Here is a 27,601-nt window from a genome sequence, read left to right on the forward strand (position 1 = left end):
CACAGGGACACAAACACACACACAGGGGGACACACACACACACACGGACACACACAGGGACACACACACACACACACACACAGGGACACACACACACACACAGGGACACACGGACACACACACACACACACACACACACACAGTAGGGGGGGTGTGTACATTAGCAGCATGTATAACCGGGGGGGGGGGGGGGGCCTCACATACCCGCCGGAGCCTCCGCCTCTTCCTCCCCGAAATCAGCCTCCTCCTCTCCCCGTGTCTCCCGCGCTTTCAACCCCCCCGGCGCCGCTACAGTCAGCGGAGGAGCGAGTGCCCGGGACACAGCGGGGGAGCGGCCACAACAAGCTGCCTCCCGCCTCAGTTCCACGTGGGAGCGGCCGGACGGGTGAGGGAGCTGCCGGACGGGTGAGTGAGCGGCTTTCACCCACCCCTCACCCCCCTTCAAATCACCTCCCCTCCACCCCCCCCCCCCCCCCCGGCGCCGCTACAGTCAGCGGAGCGAGCGAGCGCCCGGGACACAGTGGGGGAGCGGCCACAACAAGCTGCCTCCCGCCTCAGACCACGTGGGACCTTCCGGACGGGTGAGTGAGCGGCCTTCACCTCCCCTCCACCCCCCCTTCACCTCCCCTCCACCCCCCTTCACCTCCCCTCCACCCCCTGGCGCCGCTACAGTCAGCGGGGGAGCGAGCGCCCGGGACACAGCGGGAGAGCGGCCACAACAAGCTGCCTCCCGCCTCAGACCACGTGGGACCTTCCGGACGGGTGAGTGAGCGGCCTTCACCTCCCCTTCACCCCCCCTCCAACCCCTGGCGCCGCTACAGTCAGCGGGGGAGCGAGCGCCCGGGACACAGCGGGGGAGCGGCCACAACAAGCTGCCTCCCGCCTCAGACCACGTGGGAGCGGCCGGACGGGTGAGGGAGCTGCCGGACGGGTGAGTGAGCGGCCGGACGGCTGAGGGAGCGCCCTTCACCTCCCCTCCACCCCCCCCTTCACCTCCCCTCCACCCCCCCCTTCACCTCCCCTCCACCCCCCCCTTCACCTCCCCTCCACCCCCCCCCTTCACCTCCCCTCCACCCCCCCCTTCACCTCCCCTCCACCCCCCCCCCCTTCACCTCCCCTCCACCCCCCCCCCTTCACCTCCCCTCCACCCCCACCTTCACCTCCCCTTCACCCCCCCTTCACCTTCCCTTCACTCCCCCCTTACAACCTCCCACCACCTCCTCACCACCTCCACCCCCCTTCCCACCTCCCCCACCCCCCTTCCCACCTCCCCCACCCCCCTTCCCACCTCCCCCACCCCCCTTCCCAACTCCCCACCACCTCCCCCCCCTTCCCACCACCTCCCCCCCACCTCCCCCCCCTTCCCACCACCTCCCCCCCCTTCCCACCACCTCCCCCCCACCCCCCCCTTCCCACCACCTCCCCCCCACCCCCCCCTTCCCACCACCTCCCCCCCACCCCCCCCTTCCCACCACCTCCCCCCCACCTCCCCCCCACCCCCCCCCCCCTTCCCTGAGGCGGAGTCACGGGCCAAAGGACACACAGGGACACAAACACACACAGGGACACACACACACAGACGTAGACACACACACGTATACACACACACGTATACACAAACACACACACGTAGACACAAACACACACACGTAGACACAAACACACACACGTATACACAAACACACACACGTAGACACACACACACGTAGACACACACACACACGTAGACACACACGTACACACACACGTACACACGTACACACACGCACGTAGACACACACACACGTACACGTAGACACACACACACATGTACACGTAGACACGTACACACACACATGTACACGTAGACACGTACACACACACACATGTACACATATACTCACACACATGTACACGTACACACACACATGGAGACATACACACACACACATGGAGACATACACACACACACGGAGACATACACACACACACGTATACACTCACACACGTATACACACAGGTATACATACACATAATGTATACACACACACACACATGTATACACACACATGTATACACACACACACATGTATACACACACACACACGTGTATACACACACACACATGTGTACACACACACACATGTGTACACACACACATGTGTACACACACACATGTGTACACACACACATATGTGTACACACACACATATGTGTACACACACACATATGTATACACACACACATATGTATACACACACACATGTATACACACACACACATGTATACACACATACACATGTATACACACACACACACACATGTGTATACACACACAAACATGTGTACACACACACAAATGTACACACTTATACACACACACACACATACAATGTATACACACAAACATGTATACACACACAAACATGTATACACGTGTATACACACACGTGTATACACACACACATGTGTATACACACACACGTGTATACACACACACGTGTATACACACACACGTGTATACACACACACGTGTATACACACACACGTGTATACACACACACGTGTATACACACACACGTGTATACACACACACGTGTATACACACACACGTGTATACACACACACACGTGTATACACACACACACGTGTATACACACACACGTGTATACACACACACACGTGTATACACATACACACGTACACATACACACACACACATGTATACACACACACACATACAATGTATACACACACACACATGTATACACACACACACATACAATGTATACACACACACACATACAATGTATACACACACACACATACAATGTATACACACACACACATACAATGTATACACACACACACATACAATGTATACACACAAACATGTATACACACACACACCCCAGCACCACCACATCAGCACACCGGTATCCCATGCCCCCCCAGCACACTGCCATTCTCGGCTCCCCACCATTCCCAGCCCCCATCAACACCATCAGCACCCACACATCGCCACCTTTGCACCTCCCCCATCGGCACACCCACATCCGCACCCCCACATCAGCACCAAACCCTCCCAAATCAGCACACCAATACAATCACCATCAGTACAGCCACAGCAGCACTACCACCGCACATGGGCCGCGTGGACCACTCCCCACCCAAATGCCACACCCACACCACAAACATCCCGGGCAACGCCGGGGCTCTCAGCTAGTATTCACTAAATTGCAGTAGCCACAATAATTTGCTTATGGTCATTTACTTGAATTGTTGTTAGTTAACAATAATAGTAGTTGCACTTTAGTAAATATATACCCCTTGGTTCAATTTTTGTAATGAAGGAAGAATTCCATCTGATACATGGTTTTATGCTTGTTTCATTAGTGACTGATTCCGCGTGTATACGGATTAACCAAAAGCAGCACATGCTAGAGAATGCACAGGCTCTCTTCACAGTAGGCGTAGCAACAAATGCCAGTATTAGGCCTCGTCCCCACTGCTCGCAGCTGGGCGCGCTATGGCGCAAACAAGATACGGCTCTCCATGGGGCCGGCCCTGTGCGCGCTTGCAGAAAGCGCGTTGCGCGACCACATTTTGCCAAAAGACAAGAAATGTATCTTTTGGCGTGTCGGCCGAGCGCTGGCTATGTCACGGTAGTGGGTCAGCCAATTAGGGCGAACCAGCCATGTCATGGCCATGCCCCCCCACCCAGTCGCAATCTCCTGCTTTACTCTGGACGTGCAACCACAGGTCGCAGCCGAAACTGGTGCACGTGCCGCCAGGCGCTCTGACGCGCACGCAGTGACTGGGGGCCATGAGATCCTGATCCTGTTGGTGGAACTTAAGGGCTGGAGTTGCCCACCATTGTTCTAGGTGTACACTTTGTGTTTGAGGGGGGAGGAGAGTTTGACCCCAAGAATCTCATCAGTCTTGCTTTAAGAAAAAATAAATCTGCCCTCATTTCTTTTCACTGCCAGCCTCGATATAATATGACTTCATGCAAACACATCCTTTCACTAGACAACTGTAGTCTTCCATCAATAAGTTACAAATACATTGATCACAGATCCTAGCAGCAGCATTACAAAGTACATCTTGACAGGAATTCAAATATTGCCCAACCAGCCTGAGTGTCAGAGACAAAATGGTGTAATAATAATGACTGGATTGACGTTTTTCTTTCCCTGCTTTCTTTCTCCATTTTCCTTCACTTTCTCCACCGCATCTTTCATTTAATACTTTATGATGATATAACATTTTTCTGTCTCCCAGCATTTTTGCTTTCTCCTCGTATGTTAATTGACTGCTTTGTTTACATGTTATAGCTGACAATCTGATTCCATATCTACTGATGTCTATGTGCATTGTCACTGATGAACTAGATCTCACGGAGGGATGGACAAAACAATTTTTAATATATAAATGGCATACCAAGTGTCCTCTCTACAGACATGTCCATATCACTGCTTTTTCTTAGGGCAGTGGGATAGAACATTCTATTCCCCCCAACCACTCCCCCCCTGTTTTCATTGCAACATACTAGTGTGTGTGTGTGTGTGTGTGTGTGTGTGTGTGTGTGTGTGTGTCACTTTAATGCCTGAATCTCCCCTTGTAGTTGTACAGGCAGAGGAAGAGTTAATAATTGGCATACATTTTTTTTTAAATGTAGAAGCAAACCTAGTTTTCTATTTGAGACGCCAATCAGAATGATTGGAAATAACCACTACACTTATATTATTTTCCCTAACTTAATCTATGAAGACCGCAACCCACAATTATCTGGGTTAACATAGAGGTTTGAGGTTAGGCTCCCCAAGCAGCAAGGAGTATATGTACATATTACCCTAGTCTTATTTTAAAAATAAATTGGGAATTGAAGACACATTGGTATTGCTTCCATTTTAACTGTATCTCATTCATGAATGCAATGCATTTTAATGGGACAGTGCTTTAGTAGCATGCACAGAAAAGTTTCTCTCATTCCCTTGCTATAGTAGCCTGTGCTTTCCAGGTTCTCTGACTAACAAAAGTGTGTATGGTCTGTAGTAAATGCACGTGTCCTGTATTGCCCCCCACCTTCTGCTGTTTGGCCAATTAAAGTAGTGTATCATTATTATTCTACAAGCAGCAACGCAAAGAATGGATGAACACATTGCCTGCCAGCAATTACATTTTCATGTGGGAAGATGATTTAAAAAAAAAAAAAAAAAAAAAAAAAAAGTGGTTACCATGGAAACATTACAAGTTCAAAAATAAATTTTACAAAGTACATAAATATTGGGGGTGGGGGGTGTTACGTTGCCAATGGCCAATAATTAAAGTTCTCGGTACAATTAGCTACTTTTTGAGCCTGGAAAAAAGGGCTGTACTTTAAATGGGCGGATTCCTGAAACAAAGATGGGTGCTGCGTATCACGGTGGACCGACAGGTCTCTGAGGACGTTTTTGGTGGCGCACAGTGTACGCGGCTACGTCACAGAAGGGCTGTGCCTGACCTTGTTGCGGCGCTCGGCGGTGTCAGTTGCTTGCAGTGTGGGGATGGCGTTGCGGAGGCTTCCGTGGCTGCTGCTCCTGAGCGGCCTGCTGGCCGGAGCGTTGAGCGGGGCCTCGGCGGACAACGGCCTGTCCGGCAAGAAGCTGAGGCTGCAGTACGCGGTCGGCCCGCTGCTCAGGTTCCAGATCTGGTGGGTGGCGACGGGGTACGGGGAGGAGGGGTGCGGCCTGTGAGGGAAGGACGGGGTACGGGGAGGCCAGTGTGCGTGGAGGAGCGGGTGCGGCCGGGGGACGGGGTACAGGGAGGAGGGGTGCGGCCTCTGTGTGGATGGCGGTGTGCGACGAGGCCGGGGTGCAGCCTGTGCGGGGAGGAGGGGGTGCGGACTGAGCCGGGGCCATGGGAAGGAAGCGAGCGGCATGAGTCGACATTAAATAACCTGGGAGAGGCAACATGTACTGGGGGACTAGAGGCCGCAGCTACTGTACGATGCACAAACGTGTGTGTGTGTGTGTGTGTGTGTGTGTGTGTGTGTGTGTGTGTGTGTGTGTGTTTTCTACATATCTAGTCCTTTCCTTCCTCCTCTGCCTCTGTTCCCTTTTACTGGGAATTGTGATGACAAGTTCGTTAGTGGTCTGACACAGCACATGCCCTGTCAGTACTATTAGGACATCCTACTGCGTCAGTCTCCTGTATCTTCCTTTTATTTTAGGCTTTAAAAGAAACTGCAAAAACATTTTTGCTTCCGTACAGCAACATCAAAACCCCGAGGACCATAGAGCATGTTGCTTTTAAGTGACGTTTGAATCGTCTTTTAATGAACTTAAGGATAGTTAAACGCATCAAATGTAGAGTGGTTACTTATCAGTTCAGCAGGTTTGTGTAAAATCAACTGAATACTGCATTAAGAGACCATGTCTGTCAGAATTAATCATATTATTTTGCTGTTGCTTTAAACAGGAACTTTATATGCTTTTTCAAATCTAGATGAATATCTTCATTATGGAGAAAAAGTATCTTCATTAGCTGGAAAACATCTCTATTATCCTTAGCTAATTATTAACTATGCCTTGGGAATCTTGGACTAATAATTAATGTGAAGCTATTATGCAATCCACATTCATTGACTCCTCCTCCCCTTTTTATCAGGGTATAATATAAAGACCATTTTATTCAAAAGATAGATATATATATAGATATATATATATGCACTGTACCGTGTATCTGTGTTAATGGATGTAGCACTGAGCTCTGTCTGTTTCATGTTCTGTCTCTGGTCTTAAATATATATATATTGCCATGCTCAGTAGCACTCCTCTTTGACACCTATACACACACATATATATATATATATATATATATATATATATATATATATATATATATATATATATAATCTCTAGTGGTTATTTTGGGGGTTCAATATGAGCTTATTGGGGTTCTGTATATAATATACCTAGAGCAGAATGATTTGGCCCTAAGTCAGGGCTGGACAAATCAAGCCCTCAAGGGCCACCAACAGGTCAGGAGCCATCTGTGCTGAAGCAGGGATATCCTGAGAACCTGACCTGTTGGTGGCCCTTGAGGACTGGAGTTGCCAACCCATGCCCTAAATCATTAACTGTTTTCCTGGCATCACCAAACTTGGAACCTTTCCATTTTTTTTTTTTTTTTTTTTAACATAATTATACATCCATAGGGGCATAATTATATCCCATGTCCACATTTAAGTAGCTTATTACTTTGCTTTTAAGGGCAATGTTTTTCCAGCATAAATTCCATTTTGGGAGCAAACAAATACTATTTTGGTGGCTCTTTGCTTTCGGATTTCCTATACATAAATGTACTGAACCCTTCTCTCTCCTCCCAGTGTCTCCTGAGGTTATCGGCGGGTGTTTGAGGAGTACATGCAGGTTATTAACCAGCGGTATCCAGACATCCGCATAGAGGGAGAGAATTATCTTCCTCAGCCTATTTATAGGTAAGTAGTTGGTAATAATAAGTCTCAAATTGGCAAACTATGCATCTTTTATTGGAGAACTAAGCAGTGTTTCTCTTCTCTCTCCCCTCCACCTCTCTCCTTTAACCGCTTGGCTGCCAGGGTTGGAACTCTCTTCCTGCTCTTTACCTTATCTGTTGCCTATTCTCTCCCTTGCCTTTCTAATTGGTTATTTAACATTCACGGGGTGTAAATAAATCGCTGCTCTGTTCGAAGACCGAAGTGGTAAGTGAAAACATTGTCAAATAACCGGATTTGACAAAATCCTTTTAAAATGCTTGTAAGATTCTTATGTTAACAAAATAACCCTGTTTTAACATTAACTTTATCATGGTTCGTTACATTTGCTCATGTGGGACTCTACATGTAAAAAGCCTTGATAGCAAGAGTTCAAAGTTTAGTTTGGGGGCATGTGAAGGTACTTTGTGTACAGGGCTGTGGATAATTGAACACATTCTCTGTTGGATTTATTAACTAAAACATGTTTTCCCACACACTAAAGGGGCTTTTGCCCCTTCTTGGTAGCCCAGTGCTATTCTACGTTAGATCGGGGTTGCCCAACTCCGGTCCTCAAACCCTTCTCCCTGTGCCCCAAACAGGTCAGGTTTTCAGGATATCTCTGCTTCAGCACAGGTGGCTCAGATAAGGGGGGGGGGGGGGCCTTGAACACCCTACCTTCGATAATGAAGCTATCTTCAGCCTCCATGAAATCCTTTCTCAAACATCTACTTCTTGGTTAGCACAAATGGGAAGTAACTTGCTTAATGTCACATGTGGTCATAGTCTGTAGCATGGTTTACAACCCCCAGTTCAGCTTAGATCATCTTTATTAAGCTATTTTTAGTTTTTACTTTGGGGGGCTGTGTTTTAGCGTTTGTGTTTAAGGATCACAGTCTGCTGTCGACTTGTACGTTGTTACTTTTTTTTTTTTTTTTTTCAAACGTAAAATGAGTAGTAAGGCAAAAATATACAGAAATACAACATGGTTAAATGGGTAATCAGGGGGGGGGGGTGGGTGTTACTTTTTAATTTATTTGAGGCATCTGAACAATTTAAGATTTTAAAGCAACTCCGGGAGAGAGGTGTGTGGGTGTTGACCCGACCCTTTCCATTGTGGTCCTGATGTATCCGGTTCAATCAGTATTTGTCAGACTATGCTGGCTTTGTAAAATGCAGACTCTTTACAGATCTCTCCGGCACTAACAGATACAGCGTAAAAGGAAAAACAAAAATATATAAAGCAGCAAAACATGTGAAATCTTATGTTCAAAAAAAAAAAAGTCAGTTGTCTAGTATTAATTATATTGACTTTGTTTTTATTCAATTTTTAATGCCATTATTAATTAGTTTTAATGTATCCTTTGATTAGCCTTTAACCCACATCCCAAGTAGTACAAGATCTTTGCAACACTTTCTTGTTTGGGATCATTTGTAGCAGATGTTCCCAAAAGTTTGAGCTGTGAACTGTAACAATAGACACTGTTGCCATAATAATATAAGGATACATTGTAGCTGCTGAGTTACACTGACTGAAGCCGCCATTGTAAGGCGCACAATCAGGATTTTGACAGATTTTATAACCAGAGCACCAAACGATTGCCAATTTATATAAGAATGTAGAATTATACATCGTCATGCTTTACATATATATAAAAAAAAAAAGAAACAAAAGTTTAAAAGTAGTATTCCTGTTTTAAGGAAGTTTTCCTACTAATATATTTGCTCACTGTTCCCTACAAATCTGTCTTTAAAGGAGCCCCTTGAATTTTACAACTACAGTTAGTTTTTTTTTTAATGTATTGTTTCCTCTTGAGAAACGCTCAACAAACCCCGAAGCGCTCTCCATGCATTACACCGACTCTCAGTACAGGCAACCAGGATGTGCTGTTTTGTGGTTGCTGTTTGTAACCTAACATCACTTTGGTTATATCTCCCTGTGGAGGTCCCAAGGGGTAAAGATGCCTTTTGTAAACAAATACTGTCTTCACAAACCCATAAGGTTTATTAAACAGTCTATAGAGATGGATTTCGCAATATTTGCCCTTGATATTGGACTTTTCTAAGCTTCTATTTGGTTTTTCTAAGAGTTCTATTTGGTTAGACTAGCAATGTTGGCATTTTATGATGTATATTAAGCACTCGGTTCTCAACTCCAGTCCTCAAGAACCCCTCACAGGTCAGGTGTTAATTATATCACTGCTTCAGCACAGGTGTCTCAATCAGTGGTTGTCGAAGAGCTGGCTTCAGCACAGGTGGCTCAGTCTTTGACTGAGCCACTGATTGGGCCACTTGTGCCGATGCAGCAATATCCTGAAAACCTGGAGGGGGAGGGAGAACCACTGCATTAAGGAATCTAATGCTTCATAACCCTTTAAAATCAACAGGTGACAAAGTTGCATATGTATGTGACAAATTGCATCAAGGTATAAATACTCATCTTAACTTATTTTCTTTTTACTAGACACATTTCTTCATTCCTGTCAGTCTTCAAGCTAGTATTAATAGGCTTAATAGTCATTGGAAAGGATCCATTTACGTTCTTTGGCATGCAAGCTCCAGGTCTTTGGCTATGGGGACAAGAAAATAAGGTATGTGCCTTCATGCTTTGCACTGTATATAAGTAGAACCATAACTGGAATTGTTTGTTGTATGTTAATCCATAATCCTAATGTGCCTTAAACACCAAATGTTTGGTTTTATTGTAGGCTCTTCGAGTCAAGTATTTAATATGTATTGTATTATACTTTTTATGTTTAAAATGGTGTTTTTTTGTTTGTTTTGTTTTTTTCATTGAAATAGGTGGACAAGGGCACTGCAGATTTTAAATCAATAAGAATATTTATTGTGTCATAGAAACTATACTGTTTTTTTCATTGCATTTTATTTTAACTAATTTTAATTTAGTTTTCTAGTATGTTTTTAGATTAAAAAAAGTATTATGCTATTTTATATTTTCAAAACAAGAAAAAACACAAAAGCGCACCAAGATGAGAGATAGATATTGTATTAGCAACAAATAATAAAATTAGTAACTTACATATAAAATTTCTTTAATAATCCCCGATTCTGGTGTCTATCACAGGAGTAGGGCATCACATAGGAAGTATGAAGGGTAATCTCAGTTCTGAGAGATCAGACCCGCGCGCTGGGGCTGTCTCTGTTCACTCTCCTGTCCTCCACGTGTGGTAGGAACCGGGGCCTTCAATAGGTGTCCTTAGGATGCCTGTCCGTTTTTGATAGCATAGAAACGATCGGAAATAAGCAGGAACGGTACACTTGAGTGTGTACTGGTGGTGGGTAGTAAAACAGCGACTGTTGTGGCTGGCGGTTTTACTACCCACCACCAGTACACACTCAAGTGTACCGTTCCTGCTTATTTCCGATCGTTTCTATGCTATCAAAAACGGACAGGCATCCTAAGGACACCTATTGAAGGCCCCGGTTCCTACCACACGTGGAGGACAGGAGAGTGAACAGAGACAGCCCCAGCGCGCGGGTCTGATCTCTCAGAACTGAGATTACCCTTCATACTTCCTATGTGATGCCCTACTCCTGTGATAGACACCAGAATCTGGGATTATTAAAGAAATTTTATATGTAAGTTACTAATTTTATTATTTGTTGCTAATACAATATCTATCTCTCATCTTGGTGCGCTTTTGTGTTTTTTCTTGTTTTGCTGATATTGGTATCACCATCGGGGTTCCGGTGGAGACCACATTTGGAGGTGGGGGAGACACCTCATAAACACAGAAGCAGCCTATTTTGATCTGGTTCAATACTGATTGGCCGGCGAAGCCGGCCAATTCAGTTAAACAGCAATTCTACTTGTTTCCAAGTAGAACAAAGAAAAACCAGTCAAACAAATATATAAGGGAATCAGCAAGTGCACTGTAAAAAGTGCACTTAAAAAAGAAGGGTTAACTCAGAAGACCCCATGATGGGGGATACCGAGCAGAGCACCCCGCCTAACGCCCACTGGGAGGCAAACTCCGAAACCGTCCCAGCGGACTCGGCGTACGTGAACTCTGCCCGAATACGGGAGTGCACCAGCGCCCGGAACACTGCCACGATGACAGAAGCAGCAAGAGAACTGAGAGGGACCAACACTCCAAGTTTAAAGAGCCAGAGCGCGGACTGAACTTTTCATTTCACTATTTTATATTTTCATCATTTTATTTGCCATATTTTGGAGTATATATTTCTTTTCTACAAATTGCTAAAATAATGGAGATAATTCTCCGCCTCAAAAGAATCATAATTTAGCTTGATTTAAAATACAGATGAATTATGTGGTCTTATGAACTTATAACATTTTACAACAGCTTCAAAACATATCCGGATTACACAGGGACACGGGACCAGTTTACTGGATCACTGCTATTTTTATAGATCTGGAATGTCGATGTTCCAAACTGACAAACTGGGTTCATTTGATAATAAGTAGTTTATTGCAAAATATGATCATACTCATTCAAGTCTAAGACTCTCTGCCAGGGAGTGTCCAAGCAGGCTTTTTTTATACATTTTTGATTCCTTTGTCTAAAATGTATTACTAGGCGGATTATACTAACCACTCTTTAATTCTTAAACCAATCATCTTATAGCTCATTAAACCTGGTTAGGACTGGCCTCAAAACAGCTATGAATAGATACTTGGTACACACCATCACTAGGAATGTGGGCATTACTTTAGTCACAGTCATAAATCTACTTAGAAGCGAAACCACACCACACACATCTTACACACAAAATGGATACTAAAGACATAACGGACTTTACAAAATGGAAGCTGAACATCGCTTTCAATCCTTCTCCAGAGACCCCCCCCCCCCAGTCCATTTCAGTAATATATCAACAGTATCTTAATTTCCGCAATATTATTGCGTCGAACTATTGTTGCATTTATAAAACAGTGTGTGCTCAGATAAGTTTGAGACACACTAGTTTTCTACCATACCTCAAAAAGGTTGAACATGTCCCCTTTTTTTTTTTTGTACACTCTTTGAGGCTGTTTAAAACCTATTTTGCCGCTTGTCGATGTTTGCAAACTCTCAAACAGGGGTCTGTTGATAATGAGAAGTTTATTGCCTGTACGTACAGCACAGACTATGATCATACACAAAAGTTGTCCATTAGACACTCTGCCAGGGGAGGGCCCATGCAGGCTTTATATACATTTTAGAATCCTTTGTTTAACATAGGTTACTAGGCAGAATATAATGACATCACAGCATTCCCTGTACATGAGGGGATAATGCTCTTCTAAACCAATCAAGTTACAGGTCTTCTTCTCCACTTGAGTGTTTGAGCAACAAGGCACAGGAAACAAGGCACAGTCCATATCTCCCCCTCTGGAGCAAAGTTCATTCTTGCATCAACACGCATACTAACATATAACACACACAGACGAGATGGATTCCGCACACTGCTAACAATTTCCTCTCCTTAAACTCCCCTGGTCCTTTTCAGTAATTTAAACGGTATATTCATTTCAGCAATATTACTTTGTCACGCTGCTGACTGTAGCAGTTGAGAAACATTTGCTTCATTCCACCTCCCCTTCCTTTTTTTTTATGATGCAATGTTCAAGAAAATATTGAATGCTTTCTGTAATGCTTGACAATATATTTGTAATTTTTTCTACTAAAAGTAATAAGCGGGTGGCCAACTCCAGTCCTCAAGAGCTACCAACAGGTCAGGTTTTCAGGATCCCTGCTTCAGCACAGGTGGCTCAGTCAAAGATTGCAGGGATCCTGAAAACCTGACCTGTTTGTAGCTCTGACCTGTTGGCCACCCCTTTAATAAGACCGCGTTTCATGCGTTATGGGATTTTTAGGGAGAATTATTCAATCTTGCAGGACACAATGAATGCTGTAATACTGCCCTACTCTGGGATGTGTTGCTGTCGCCTTTGGCAGTGAAGTGTAAAGCATATTTTTAATATTCTGATTTTTGGGATGCTTTGATTTGCCAATGACTTTTGAAGAGGCTGTTACATTTTAAAGAGCTCGAGTTCTGTGATCCTTTTTGACCTTTTATACACCTCTGACATGATATACAGTAGATCTCTGGGAATTGCCCTTGGGGATAAAAAGCTAGTGTTGTATTCTAAGGCCGCGTCCATGGATAGTGCTTGCGGGCTGAGGCGCGCTTCCGTAGGGCACTGAGCCCCTACAGCCGCAATGAGAGCGGCTTTATTAGGTGCTCGTCTACGCTTCCGCAAGCGCGCGGAAGCGCAGGTCTTAGGAATTTTTTTTCATTTTCCCGCTTGCCGGAGCGCAGGACCGGTCACGTAAGCGTTTCGCCCAATGAGGGCGAACCAGCTCCGTGACGTCACTGGCCCGCCCGCCGACACGCCCACGGATGGCGCGCTTTCTAAGGCCAGGGAAAGCACCCGCTTTCCCTCAGCCTCAGCGCGTCGCCGCCCGCCAGCAAAAACCATGGCCGAGGCCTAAGATTTGCACAACACCCGTTTGCAGGCACCATTTCTGTAAAGTGGTAACGTCATTAAAAGAATTAATGACTTTATTGATATGTAATAACCTATAGAAAGCTGTATTGCTTTCCCCAGATTATGTACAAAAATAGCAGTGACTTCATGATACGGGTTAAGCAGCAACTAAAAGTGGCTGCAATTACTACTGTGCCTTGGTTTATCCTTGTTGGAGCCAGTGCTTATTTGATTTCAGCACACTGTTAATGATGTCACTTTCTCCATTACCTATTGCTGTGTCTTGCATCATCTTGTGTTTTCTATAGTCTTGTAGCTTGAGTATGGGATTTTTCAGATGCACTTTTTTTTATTTTATTTATTTTTTAAAGACTTTCATAGCCTTTAGTTAGCAAAGATATGGCAATTAAGAATAGACTTATTCAATATACAAATGGGGGTTTTATAGTACCGCTTTGGGGTACACGGACTGGGTAGTTAAAACAAAAAGGCAAGTTCAAGGATATTTGCGTTTCACAGCCCTGCATATCACGCTCAGTAATTATACAAGCAGACTCTATTTGTTTTGTTTTTTTTAAATTACTATTTAAGACCTTTTAATTATGGCATTTAACCATTAACATCTGCATTGTTGATGCATTTGTCAAGCGTGCTGCTGCTAACTGAAACCTGTCCAATTTTTATAACAGGGATGTCTGCCCTTATGATACAAAATTGGATTTTTAAGTAAAAAATTTTTTACCGTACAGTTAGATCTTTGAAACCTCCAAGGTGCTGAAGAGTAATTCTGTATAATGAGATGCTCATTCTCTAACTCTTGCCACATTTCCAAACACTGCTTGTGCACAGTCCTACAATAAAATGCATGCATCTCATTTCCTTTGGTCACTGTTTCAGGTCTATGCCTGTATGATGGTTTTTTTCCTAAGCAACATGATTGAGAACCAGTGTATGTCCACAGGCGCCTTTGAAGTCACTTTGAATGGTGAGTTGACAACCATGTTAAATGGAAATACGTTTTCCTTTTCAAGGGTCTGTTGCTTTATTATGTGCATTTTTAGTTGCATTAGTCATACCATTTGTTTCCTTTGGTTTTGTGTGTTCTGTATGTAAATATGAACCAGGACTTTTTTTTAGATTTACAGTAGTGAGATGCAGTTAATACGTAACATTGTTACTAAGTGTATTCAGAGTAAGCTTTCAGAGTATTAGACAGTCTAGATCTGTTTGTGATGCTTTGTTGCCAAAGGGCAGCGCTACAAAAAGTGTGTCAGAGCCCTTTTCAGTAGAGGAAGTTGATATGATTTTCTAAATGATTGCTGTAGCAACCAAAAGGTACATTAACAAAATCATTAAATAGTGCATTAGGAGTTAGAAGGAAAAAAAAGAATGCAGGCAGTATCTAATTCTACAGAACAGATTTAATTTAAATAAAAAAAGTATTTTTCACATTTTGCTGCTTTATTATTCCAGGCTTTCCATTTGTTCCGTTTGTCATAGCATCTCTGCTCCCTTGATTGTGCTGGGCAATGCACAGTTGAACTGTAAAAATAATTGGAATAGAAACAATTCTCAGAGAGCATGATGTGTATTGGCCAATCTCATACCTCCTGGTTTGCATTGTCTTTTGACAGCTGCTAAAGGGAAAGGCATCAGAGTATGGAAGTTACTCACCCATGTCCTATTATTCCTTGGGACCCTCTGCCCCATCATAGCTGCAGAGGTCTGCAAGATGCACTCCCTTTTGCCTGGTGGTCTCTGTCTGGCAACAAGGCCTAATGGTTTGAAAAAATCTAGCTGGGGCCAGAGAACTAGCAGTCGGGGAAACCTAGAAGTTGACTCCAAATGAGGGCCATTTGGCCCACCTAGTCTGCCCATTTTACTATTTATTTTTTATTTATTTTTATTTTATACATGTTTATTGGTCTTCAGACCCTTTATTACAAGGGGTAGCAACTCCAGTCCTGAAGGGCCACCAACAGGTTGGGTTTTCAGGATATCCCTGCTTCAGCACAGGTGGCTCAGTCGAAGACCTGAGCCCCTGATTGAGCCACCTGTGCTGTTGCAGGGATATCCTGAATACCTAACCTGTTGGTGGCCCTTGAAGGCTGGAGTTGCCCACCCCTGCCTTATTACCAGACTCTGTATTTATTCTTTTAGATGTACCTGTGTGGTCGAAGCTAGAATCTGGTCACCTGCCATCAATGCAGCAACTTGTCCAAATTATTGACAACGAGATGAAGCTAAATGTTCACATGGATGCAATTCCCAATCGCTCATAGCTACGTTTTCCAGCACCGGATTCATCTTGTAAGTACATTAAGCCATTCACTGGGGAGTCTGAGCATGGCCCTGAGATTAAGAGCCTGAAACTGAGTCCTATAAATGAGTTCTGTTTGTGCCCGATCTCGGGATAACTGTTCTAGGCATCATGCAGGCATTTGCCATGTAATGATTTCATTGTTACAGGGGACTAGTCGGTGTGATGGCAAATATTGATTGCTGATGTTCATTCATGTGAGTGTTTAAACAATCAATTGAAGAATTTCTCATTGGAAAACACATTACACTGTGAGTTTAGGTTAGGCTTTTGCGTAATTTCAAATGATAAAAACATAAACATCAGAAATTATATTTCACTGGGTTTTTTCGTTTGCCTTCCTCTGGATCAATATACTGTAAGTACGGATATAGGATAAAGTATCTGTCGTCTAAATTTAGCATAGGTTGAACTCGATGGACGCATGTCTCTTTTCAATCTCATCTACTATAAGGGCATTCCCAAGCACTGCCATGATATCACTGTGCTTTTAAATGTCATCCTTAAAGCAGCAGTCCAAGTTGCGTTGTTTTTTAACATTGTATTTTTTCCCCTTTTGTGCATCAATACAATCCACACAATATGTAGTTAACCAAGATGCCGACCGATCTGCGAAAATTCAGCTTGGGGGTTCACTAAATGGCTGTCAGTGCAGCAGAAGAGGACAAAAGATGCAAAGTTCTGTGGGGAAGATCATGTGACCAGACAGTCACTTGATACAATTGGTGCACTGCTAGAGAGAGGGCAGGGACAGAGCCTATTTCAGAAGCGGATGTGACTTTGTAAATGGTTGCTATAGAAACAAAAATGCTTGTTACATTGTAATACATTAAAAATGTCATTCAGCGTTTAAAAAAAAAAAAAGTCCAAAACTGAATACAGCGCGGATGTATTTTAAAAAAAAAGCCACACACAGGCTATTGCTTGGTCTGCAGCTTTAATAGTAATAAATAATAGTAATGAAGTATGTCATTTTAATTTCTAACCACTTTGATAGAACCTTTAATGCACATTCCCTTTTGCGGTGCTTCGGAATTGCTGCCAAGCTATGCAATGTGGTAGTCTTCCCGTTGCACATGAAGATTTCAGCTCCATCCATTTGCATGCAGCACAGCTCTTCTGAGCAAGGGGGAGACTGTTACACAACTATTTGAAAGGAGAGGCCTTTGAGCTAAAGCAGTTGGTGCATCTATCCCTCAGGACACGGCTTTGTCTGTCTTTTGTAGCCATTTATTTCAGAGACTTCAGTAAAAAGGAAATACAAGCCAGGGGTGGTCAACTCCAGTCCTCCAGGGCCACCAACAGGTCAGGTTTTCACGATATCTCTGCTTCAGCACAGGTGGCCCTGTCTTCGACTTGTGTAATGTAGTTGTAAACGTCTAAGTTAATAGAGAGACCAACACGGAAACAGACACATGGTCTCCCCAAAGGTCACTGACACAACTTCTGTATCTATTTCAGACATGGCCTGGACTTTTGCAAAGGTGTCAGCGGGGCTGCTGTATATGAAGGCTTGCACTGAAGACAGATCCTGTTAGTGCAGGCCGGAGGTCCCTCCGCCGTCTCGTTGTACCTCTTCAAGTCCTAGATGCAAGATGCTCTCGGGGCTGCCGTCTTTGAGCACTCTGCGGATATAGAGTGCAATCATATACTGTGTAGATGCATCGTGGTTTTTTTTTTGTTTTTTTTTAATCCATCACTTCAGCGGTTCCATAGATCACATAATGCTGGCATTACAAATTGTTTTGTTTTATATTCATGATTTACTTTGTTGGAATTGTCTAATTTTCCTCTAGAGACATTTTGTCGATCAGATCTAATTTTTATAAGAATTTGTTCTTTTTATAGTTTGAAGTGATGCTATTTCGAAAAGTAACTCTGAGGATTATTTTGTCGCCCCCCCACATTTACTTATGTCAATGTTCTATATGATATTATATTGCAGATAACTACAATAAGTTATTCTAAATTATGAGCAGAATTATATAGGCAGAGTAATTGCATATATTGATGACCGACTGAAATGCAAGATGTTCTATTCGCTGTCTTCAACTAGTTTATGTAGAGTTTTTAAACTGAGCCTTTATACTTGTCCTCTTTACAGAAGATGCAGATTAAGTTAAATAAACTAATCATTACTGTAAGACTTCACTACAAGCCGTGTGAATCTTTGAATTGTTTGGCATGCTTCATTTTGTAGAGCTGGTTTAGCCCTCGCGCTTGTGTATTACAATCGAGCAGGAAGGTTTGCGTGTGTCTTTTTTAGCCTTGGTGTACAGAGTTGATGATTTTGCTTGTGTATCAAAACATATAATGTGGACTACCATTGGAGGCCTTCATCCAGCAGTGGATCAACAAGGGCCAATGATGTATGCCTACATACATTAACATTCGTATATACATTTACGTTAATATATTTGTGTGGTTGTGTATATTGATCCATCACTTTGATTTAACACGTTCTTTCGCTGCACCTTTAAAACAATCTGCTTTCTTTCCCACCAACTGTTAAAGCTTGCACTAGCCAGCGGGTAATTACAAGCTACTTTTAACCATCCCTTTTATACATCGCTTTGTTAATGCTGTGTTAACGTTTCTAACCTTTCCTGTAGATGCGGTAAAGCATTTTGCATAGGAACCATGCTTTTTCCATTTTATATACATCCTTGGACTTGCAATAATTTCCTAAAACCATAAATGGCACATACCATTGCTGCCTCTGCGAAGGATGGTAATAAATGTACGAGTGTTTCTGGGGCACTGTTTCAAGCTGAAAACACATGTTCACATTCCAAAGCATGTTCCCAATGAGGAAAGATGAGAAGATATGTAATAAAATGTCAACTGTCGTTGGAGTGCTTTAGTCATTTGAGTGACTGCATAATTGTGCCAATTACCTTGTCTTGGAGCTCATACTAGAAATAAAATCTCGAGTGAGAAGCATTAGGCTGCGTCCCCGCTAGCGCTGATTTACTTACGTATATCTATATATGCAAGTCCCCGCTCATGCGGTGTGCGCACGCACGCTCATACACGCTTGGCTAAACAAAAAAATTAACTTTCGAGTGTGCTTAACTTGCCCGCAACGCGCCCCCCTCCCCCCCCCCCCACACATGAGCCTGGTCAGCGCCCGCGGGGCCGCAGTCTTAAATAAAAATATGGCTTATGAGCACATTCACATTTCTCAGGCAGGTCTGCAAACCTGCTTTTTCCAATTCTCTTAGCATACAGTGCTTACACTGTAGCTGGCGATTCTGGGTAATGACATACAAATGTACTCATTGAAAAGCATTAAGTTGTGCTCTGGAAAATATAATCATAAATGGGTGTATGTTTTTGTCCTGTTTGCTCATTGTTTCAGGGTAGTTCGTACTTGTACAAATAAACACTTGGACAAGTGACTAGAAGAGGTCACTAAAAGCCCTAATAACAGCACTCAAAGTCACCAAACATAGGTCAATATATGGTGGGGATGGGTTGTAAGTGTAATCACTAGGACCAAAAATAGAGGTATGTAAACTTCCAGCCACAAGACTACAGACAGCAATTAAAACCAAAAATAATAAAGTTTTATTAAATACATGACCGACGCAACTTAATAACTATGGGGAACATATATATATACACACACTGGATCTAAAATCCTCACGGACCGAACGGTGGTGGGCTAATAAGTGGGACAGGCTCATGTGTTAATACACATATACGGGGGAAATACACTATAATGTGGAAGGTAGATAAACTGCACTGTAGGATCTAAAATAACGATGTTATACACGTACTGGTGACTTGCTATACATCATGCTGCGGGTATATAGCGCGACATAAAGCTCTGTTAGAGATATTAATACCACTACCCCACTCCTACTACTCCAATACTCCTCCCCCTGAAGAAGCGTGCCCAGCACGTGAAACGTACGTCGGGGTATGGTGACGTCAGACGCTTGACGCACACCAGGAAGAATGGTCTGTGTGGGCAGGGACATGCAGCGAAGGTAGTATCCACACATACACAGCGACACGCTGTTTCTCACATGCGATAGCTGCCTGGACTCTTAAGAGATAAGTGATAGCTGATTTAAGCTGCCTTGTCCAGCGAAGAGAGCACATTACATTAGGTGTTCTTCTTTATGTATATTTGTCGTTTTGCTGCACCCCCTTTGATTGCATTATACGCTGTTTCCATCCGTACATGGGGTAGTGGTATTAATATCTCTAACAGAGCTTTATGTCGCGCTATATACCCGCAGCATGATGTATAGCAAGTCACCAGTATGTGTATAACATCGTTATTTTAGATCCTACTGTGCAGTTTATCTACCTTCCACATTATAGTGTATTTCCCCCGTATATGTGTATTAACACATGAGCCTGTCCCACTTATTAGCCCACCACCGTTCGGTCCGTTAGGATTTTAGATCCAGTGTGTGTATATATATGTTCCCCATAGTTGTTAAGTTGCGTCGGTCATGTATTTAATAAAACTTTATTATTTTTGGTTTTAATTGCTGTCTGTAGTCTTGTGGCTGGAGGTTTATATACCTCTATTTTTGGTCCTAGTGATTACACTTACAACCCATCCCCACCATATATTGACCTATGTATGGTGACTTTGAGTGCTGTTATTAGGGCTTTTAGTGACCTCTTCTAGTCACTTGTCCAAGTGTTTATTTGTACCATATTCCCTAAGCACCGAGGTTTTTATCTCCATTTACTACTAGGTGAGCGACTTGTCATTCTGTTTCTGTGTTGTTGTTCGTACTTGTGCATTCTAATAAAATAATTGTACTGTTTGTATGATGGGGAGGGGATGTCTAGTGATGTACGTCAGTGGTCCTAGACATGATCTACAGTACTTAGTCGCTACAGTTTTCCAAAATATGTTGACAGTCCTGGATGGCATGTTCTTTGCTTGCTTCAGTAGTGTGCTTGTTTCTGTGCTTGAAGTTTTAGGCCTCGGCCATGTTCCCTGCTTGCTGGCGGAAGCGTGCTGACGCGCGCTCCCGCTCAGCACTGAGCCCCTACAGCCACAATTAGAGCGGCTTTAGTAGGGGCTCACCTATGCTTTCGCAAGCGCGCGGAAGCGTAGGTCTTAGGGGAATTTAAAATTCCCCCGCTTGCCAGCGCGACAGGCTGGTCACGTGAGCGGTTCGCCCAATGAGGGCGAACCAGCTCCGTGACGTCACTGGCCCGCCCCCAGCCAGTGACGTGCCCGCCCCCGGCCCGCACCCTGACAGCGCGTGCGGTAAGCAACCGCAAGGCCAGGGAAAGCACCCGCTTTCCCTGAGCCTCAGCGAGCAAGCAGGGAGCCTGGCCGAGGCCTTAGGCTGCGCTTATAGCGCCTGGCGACGCGACGTCGCTACAAAACACCCATTGACTCGGTCACAAGCGCTTATAGTAAGTGTGACGGAGCGACCAAAATTTTGAAGCCGGGTAAATTTGATATTTTTTTTTTAAGACAGTCGACACGTGCTACTATCTGTAAACCAATCATAGTGCTGCCCCGCCCCCTTCGTGACGTCACTGGTCTGGTCGCCAGCGACGTCACTTAAAAATACATTTTGACTTTCGCTAGTGGCGACGGGTGACGTCATCGGTCGCGTCGCCGGCACTATAAGTGCGGCCTTACACACACGGTGCCATGCCGCTTGGTGAGTGGGGGCATTGCAAGTTGGAGCACTCCAGTACTCTGCTCGCCCCTGCGCTCAATGCATGCTGGTGTGTGTCACAGATACATTGACAGGTGGGGCGTAACAAACCCCTGCTTTCCTAAATATTATATTTTTGTCCAGCACCTGCCACATGCAGAAGGAGTGTTGCAACTGCGGGTATTGGCTTCCAGCCGCTGGTGAATACTGTCTTCCTTGTCTTACACAAGGAATTAGTGAATGGCGTTTTACGGCATTTCAGTGCACTGTCATTAAGCAGCTGAGTGGGAAGATGCGCCGATTCACACCAGCAACATCTCCCGCTGCACTAGGGAGGATGGGCTCCCTGCCAGTGCGCTCAATCCTCATGTATTCATGCTGACACCTGTGTACTTTGGTCCTGTCTGAACAATTGTGTGGCTCTTGATTTGCATGGCGAACTTCAAAGCAACCAGAGGTGAGTGGCTGAGGCACATGGAAATAACGTGTTTTGCTGAATTAATGAATTTGTGTATTTGATGCTTCAGTCCAAGTGACAGTATGGTTTGAAGCAGGGTCTCCGGAGTTAACCTGTATTGATTTCAGCTCTGGGGGGGGGGGGAGGGGGGGCGTCTTGGACGGCTCCTTTAAAACATACATCTTAGTGGGTCTTTTTAATGAGCACAGTGAGTATTTTTCTTCTCATTGTAGCTTAGTGCGGCAGGCCATGTGGAACGTAAAATGTACTCGGAACAAGGTTTATTACTACAAAAACAGTCTGGTATTGTTTTGTAGCAGGGTGACCTTGTGAAATTACCTTGACATAATTCGTTTAAAAATACAGGTGAAAAAAGTCTTGCCGGAAACAGAAAGGCGTTGCACTGCAAATTGTTTAGGGCAAAGCACAAAAAGTTGATGGTAAAAAAAAGTTTGTGCTTGTGACACAAAAATGGATAAATCTAATAGGCAAAGTACCTCTTGCGCGTTTCGTGTCTGGGCACTTTCTCAAAGATAAAGCGCCCACAGGTGTGAAATGCGTAAGAGATACTTTGCCTATTACCTTTATCCATTCTGATGTCACAAGCTGTCTTTTTGTTTGTTGTTTTTTGTGCTTGGCCCTATACAATTTGCAGCACACTGCCTTTCTCTGTTGCCCGCTGACTTTTTTCTTGTTCATCGGCAGAATGCACGCAGTCGGAGTTGCAGCACCAACGAAGTTGTGAGCACAATTCAAGCTGTTTATGCTGCACGCCATTGGTTCCTTTTGAACTGTGATTCATCTGTTGGTTTACAGATATACTCCAGGATTATTTTCTAGGGACATGGGGATTCACCGAACTTGACACTTAGTGACTGCAATAAGGTGACCTCATACCGCATGTGCATTAAACCCTCAAATCTCAGTTCTTATATTGAATTATATTATTCTCTACATGGATTGAACAATATTTCCATAGTCCCATGGGGACACATACTAGAGCTACTTAAACAGACTTTTTTTTTTAATTTCTCTTATGGACTAATGCCCACTGTACTATGTAGAACAGTCAATGGACTTTGTTAAAAATACACCATAAACAAAGTACCCGCAGCACTCGCATAAACAGCTGCCACCCAGTAATATAGTATCAAGAATGCTCTAAGTTTATATGATGAAAGCATCACAAAGAATTATGCAAAATTCAGGGTAAAACAGACCGATGGTCCCCCAATCGAACTCGCATGGAAAAAAAAAACACCCACATGGCTGGGAGCAAAAGCGCATTGGGGGATGGGTGACACAGACATCCACAGTAAAGGACAAATGAAAATACAAAATGCTAAAAACTTGCTACACAGCCCAAAAAGTGGCAATCGGGACAACAAGTGAAAATGCATGGGAGAACAATGACCAGAAATGGGGGGGGTGGCCCTCCATATGGTGCACTCAGCCCTTCTTTAGGCCCGTTCTCACATAAGCGTGATACTTCCATTAAAAAGAGTCCTGTAGCTCATCCACAATGCAACAGAATACTTAATCTCAGGTGAGTGATGCAAAAGATCCAGCAACCATCGTACCCGCTTCCAGCTTCACCGCGGCGCATCGCCTGATGTGTTGGGAAAACAAAATAAACAAGCTCTCCTAGGTGAATATCACATACAACCAAAGTGAATCAATTGGTAGTGGATAAATACTGTCCTTGTATTATCACAGTACAAAACGTGTAGATCAAATATGTGAATAAATGAATAAAACTATATGCTGCTCAACCAAAGAAGATCGTCCTTCGATCCTTGCAGAAATGGAATAGATGTTGTTTAGGGAGTGCACAATCACGGAACAAAAAAACATTACAGGATTGTTCAAAATCCAATTCGATCTTAGAAGAATAGTTTTTTTGAAAGGGGGCAATGTCATAACTCACATGGCCCAAATAGGACAGATGCCACTAAGGTGTCTTTGTTGGTGCCCCATCAACCCCAGTCTCTAGACACTATGGAGAGTTGTATATGTAACTTGATTGTTTTCAGGGTAGAGGAGCACTCACGTTACAGCGGTCCTGCCACAGGTGCATACAGGATCAAATAGCCAGGAAGGGAACATGTATGTAGTAAAGGAAGAAGAATTCAGGCACTCGAATGGTCTTTGTTGAAGAAAAAAGGTGGTTATTCACGCCGGATCCACGTTTCAGTCCACGTCTTGACAAAGGTCCCAGAGTAGACCGAAACGTCGATCCTGCTTGAATGAATCTCCTTTTTTCTTCACCAAAGATCACTGGAGTGCCTGCATTCTCCATCCTTTAATATGTAACCTCATAGTCATCTTATCAGTGTGATGCCTTGTTAAATCAGTAGCTCCTGTATGTGACTAGTTTGCAAAATAATCAGAACATTTACCTTCAGGAAAAAGGCATTGGGTTGCTGATGGAGTCAGGTCATTGATTTCCTTTATCCTACAATGTCAGTATACACTACGATGCTGTTAAATATGAGGATGATTAGATAGTGCACAGGTAATCATATCGTATTATTACTTTCAATCGCCTCTCGGAGTTGCTAGGTTATAAACCTATGTTGATTACTTTCATGCAAATAAATGAAACTGATTACATTGTATTAGTCGTGTCACCTTAAATAGATCATGGCACAGTACATGTATCAACACTAATAAGACTTGCGGGAAAGAGACACTACTGTTTATTGGTGCTGGGGCTTTTGCTGGAACCATGTTTAGGAGAAGAACATTGAGATGAGAAGAGGATGTTTACATGTTGATGTGGATACTTTATCCCTCTGCTAATGTTTTCCCCACAACTGCTAGTCTGCGGGCCCTACTCACCCAGCGGGGACTTTGCTTAACTGCTCTTTGCTGTGTTAGAAATAATACAGACAAAGCATGACCCCTCCAGAGCCATGTGTCTGCAATGCTACGGGCTGAAGAAGTAGCTCAGGGTAATGTCACTGTCTTTGAAGTGGGTGAGCTAGTTTGGATCCCATTGTCAGCTCTCTTTAGGATCTTAACCAGTCCCTTTTTCTCCCTGTGCCTCAGTTACCACATTTAGATTGTAAGCTCAATGAGACAGACTAGTGCCTACATACATCTGTGTACAGCGCTGCATACATTATCCATATAAGTAAGCCAATGTTTATTTTATGATTTATAAAGTACTTTTTGGGGGCTACTAGTTCTATAAAGGGTTCACAGCCTTAATGGGTTAAGTGGGTGGGTTCATTCCATTATTGACCCTCCCCTGTATGTCTTGTGACCCTTGATGCCCCTATAGGGAGTATAGAGGGTATATATAGCTCCAGCCTATGTTATAGAAGCAAATTCTTCAGAGTTCTAACTGGGGTCCTCACTGTGAGTCTTGTAAATAGGTTTGTGTGTATAGTCGAGTGTATTAAGAGGTGTCCTGTCGCCTGTTAGTATTTTGAAGTTAGGAAACATGACCCGATCTAAGTAAGTGCCAGTAATAAGGGACTACATTTTTTCTCACTATTGATAAGGATGCAGCATGCTCTTGATAGGAGTTCTTGACATAGTGCCTCCAGAGTATGTTTGGACCGGCCCAACCAGAAGTTTCCCTGTGCCCTCCAGACCAAATAGGGATGGAGGAAGTATGCAATACATAATAACGGGTTGCTAATCTAGAAACCCAAAGTGTATGACTGAAAGGTCCATTCAACAAGTTGTTTTATAAAAGTTCCTGGCGCCCATCTTTTTCCTATCTGCTTATTCACACCCAGCCTGCACCTACCCAGCACCCTGCAAAGGCCTGAGAGGCTGAGCACTGCCAAAGTGTACAGTTAATCTGATGTGACCTCCTTTAGAACCAGGTAAGGAGGGTTACATACGTTTAGATAACATTACCACATGCAGCACTTATCATCTGAGATCTGACTCCAAAAGACTGTTCATGGTCCCAAGGTTCAACAAAGTATCCGGCTGCTCCTCCTTCACAACTGGCACAATCTACCAGAGACTCTCACTGCCGCCACCAGTCTAAGTTCTTTCAAAACTAAAGCTGTCTCACATTTTAATCTGGTCTGTAACTGTTACATACGCCTATAATATATATTATCTCTTACTGTGCATGGAAAGTCTTGTATATAATGTATAACCTTGCTCACTTATATAACTGTATTTATAACCATGTATCTGTCATCATAACTCTGTGCCCAGGACATACTTGAAAACGAGAGGCAACTCTCAATGTATTACTTCCTGACAAAACATTTTTAGAAATAAATTAGACTTTAATACACATTTTCTATATACAGGTATAATGTTTTTCCTATCTGATCGTTCCTAAGTCCACATGAGGACGTCATCTTCTTTTGTACATCTAGAATTTTGTACACGTTATATCCAATTTAAACCAATAAAAGTAAACTAATACAAAGAACACCAACATGAAACATGGCAGTGTCACCTACTTATTGAGAAGAGATAGAGGTGCAGACAATTAACTTGTATCATTACCACTAGTCTCCATAATTATAGTACAATTTCACCATCAACATCAATATTAACATATCAATATGGGGAGCTCTTGGCATTTCCCTTTTCCATATGTCTGACTTCCTGGTCTCCCCACATCTCCTCAGTCCAGCATGTTATGGAGACCCCCCCCCCCCTTAGCTTTTTACTATCTACCCATGAGGTGTGAGCAACATTTTTGTATATGAATCTGTGTGTGACCGTGGAAAGCGTATTGATGTAAGAGACAGGTTTTAAGAAATGTGCCTCCAGTTGTTTCTTTATCTTGGATTGGAAGAACTATACGCTAAGAGATAATGGGGAAAGGCAGGGCTGCCGACCTGTCTGAGATGTGTGAATGTCTTCACACGTGGGATTTTAATTTGCTGTATGGTGGAGGGTTGTTGTCACTTTTTTTTTTTTTTACCAATTATAATTTATATAATGTGTGGTTGAAACCTATTCCAACTTCATGTTGCAAAGCCAGTATTACCAGCCTCACACAGGAAAGCCCAAAAGATTGAAACAGCTGTCTGTAAATTGGTTTTACTGGCTATGCACTTCTTGAACCCAAGCTGTGCTGAAAAGCTGTGTAATGCTGCAGGCATAAGCTTATAGGGGTCCATGTTAAAATTAACATGAAGCAAAAGGTGACTGCTCACTTGCATGTTATTTCCCAGAATCCCTTGCTGCAGTGAAAGCACTGTATGGTATGTGATAGTAGTGAAAAGCAGGGTTGCAGACGTCTGGGATATATGAA

At 43.5% G+C, this 27,601-nt stretch overlaps 1 protein-coding gene across 1 annotated transcript; it reads left to right on the forward strand.

The window, feature by feature from the left end:
• The first annotated feature begins 5,434 nt into the window (after positions 1 to 5,434).
• SELENOT (selenoprotein T) lies at positions 5,435 to 18,411 on the forward strand. Its single transcript, XM_075570437.1, has 6 exons — positions 5,435 to 5,674; positions 7,352 to 7,462; positions 9,942 to 10,068; positions 14,832 to 14,919; positions 16,095 to 16,244; positions 17,716 to 18,411. Exons 1-5 carry the CDS (start codon positions 5,529 to 5,531, stop codon positions 16,214 to 16,216), a joined length of 594 nt encoding a protein of 197 aa, XP_075426552.1. The 5' UTR covers positions 5,435 to 5,528; the 3' UTR covers positions 16,217 to 16,244; positions 17,716 to 18,411.
• Positions 18,412 to 27,601: the final 9,190 nt, after the last annotated feature.

The sequence above is a fragment of the Ascaphus truei genome, chromosome 14, assembly GCF_040206685.1.
Source record: "Ascaphus truei isolate aAscTru1 chromosome 14, aAscTru1.hap1, whole genome shotgun sequence".
Lineage (NCBI taxonomy): Eukaryota > Metazoa > Chordata > Amphibia > Anura > Ascaphidae > Ascaphus > Ascaphus truei.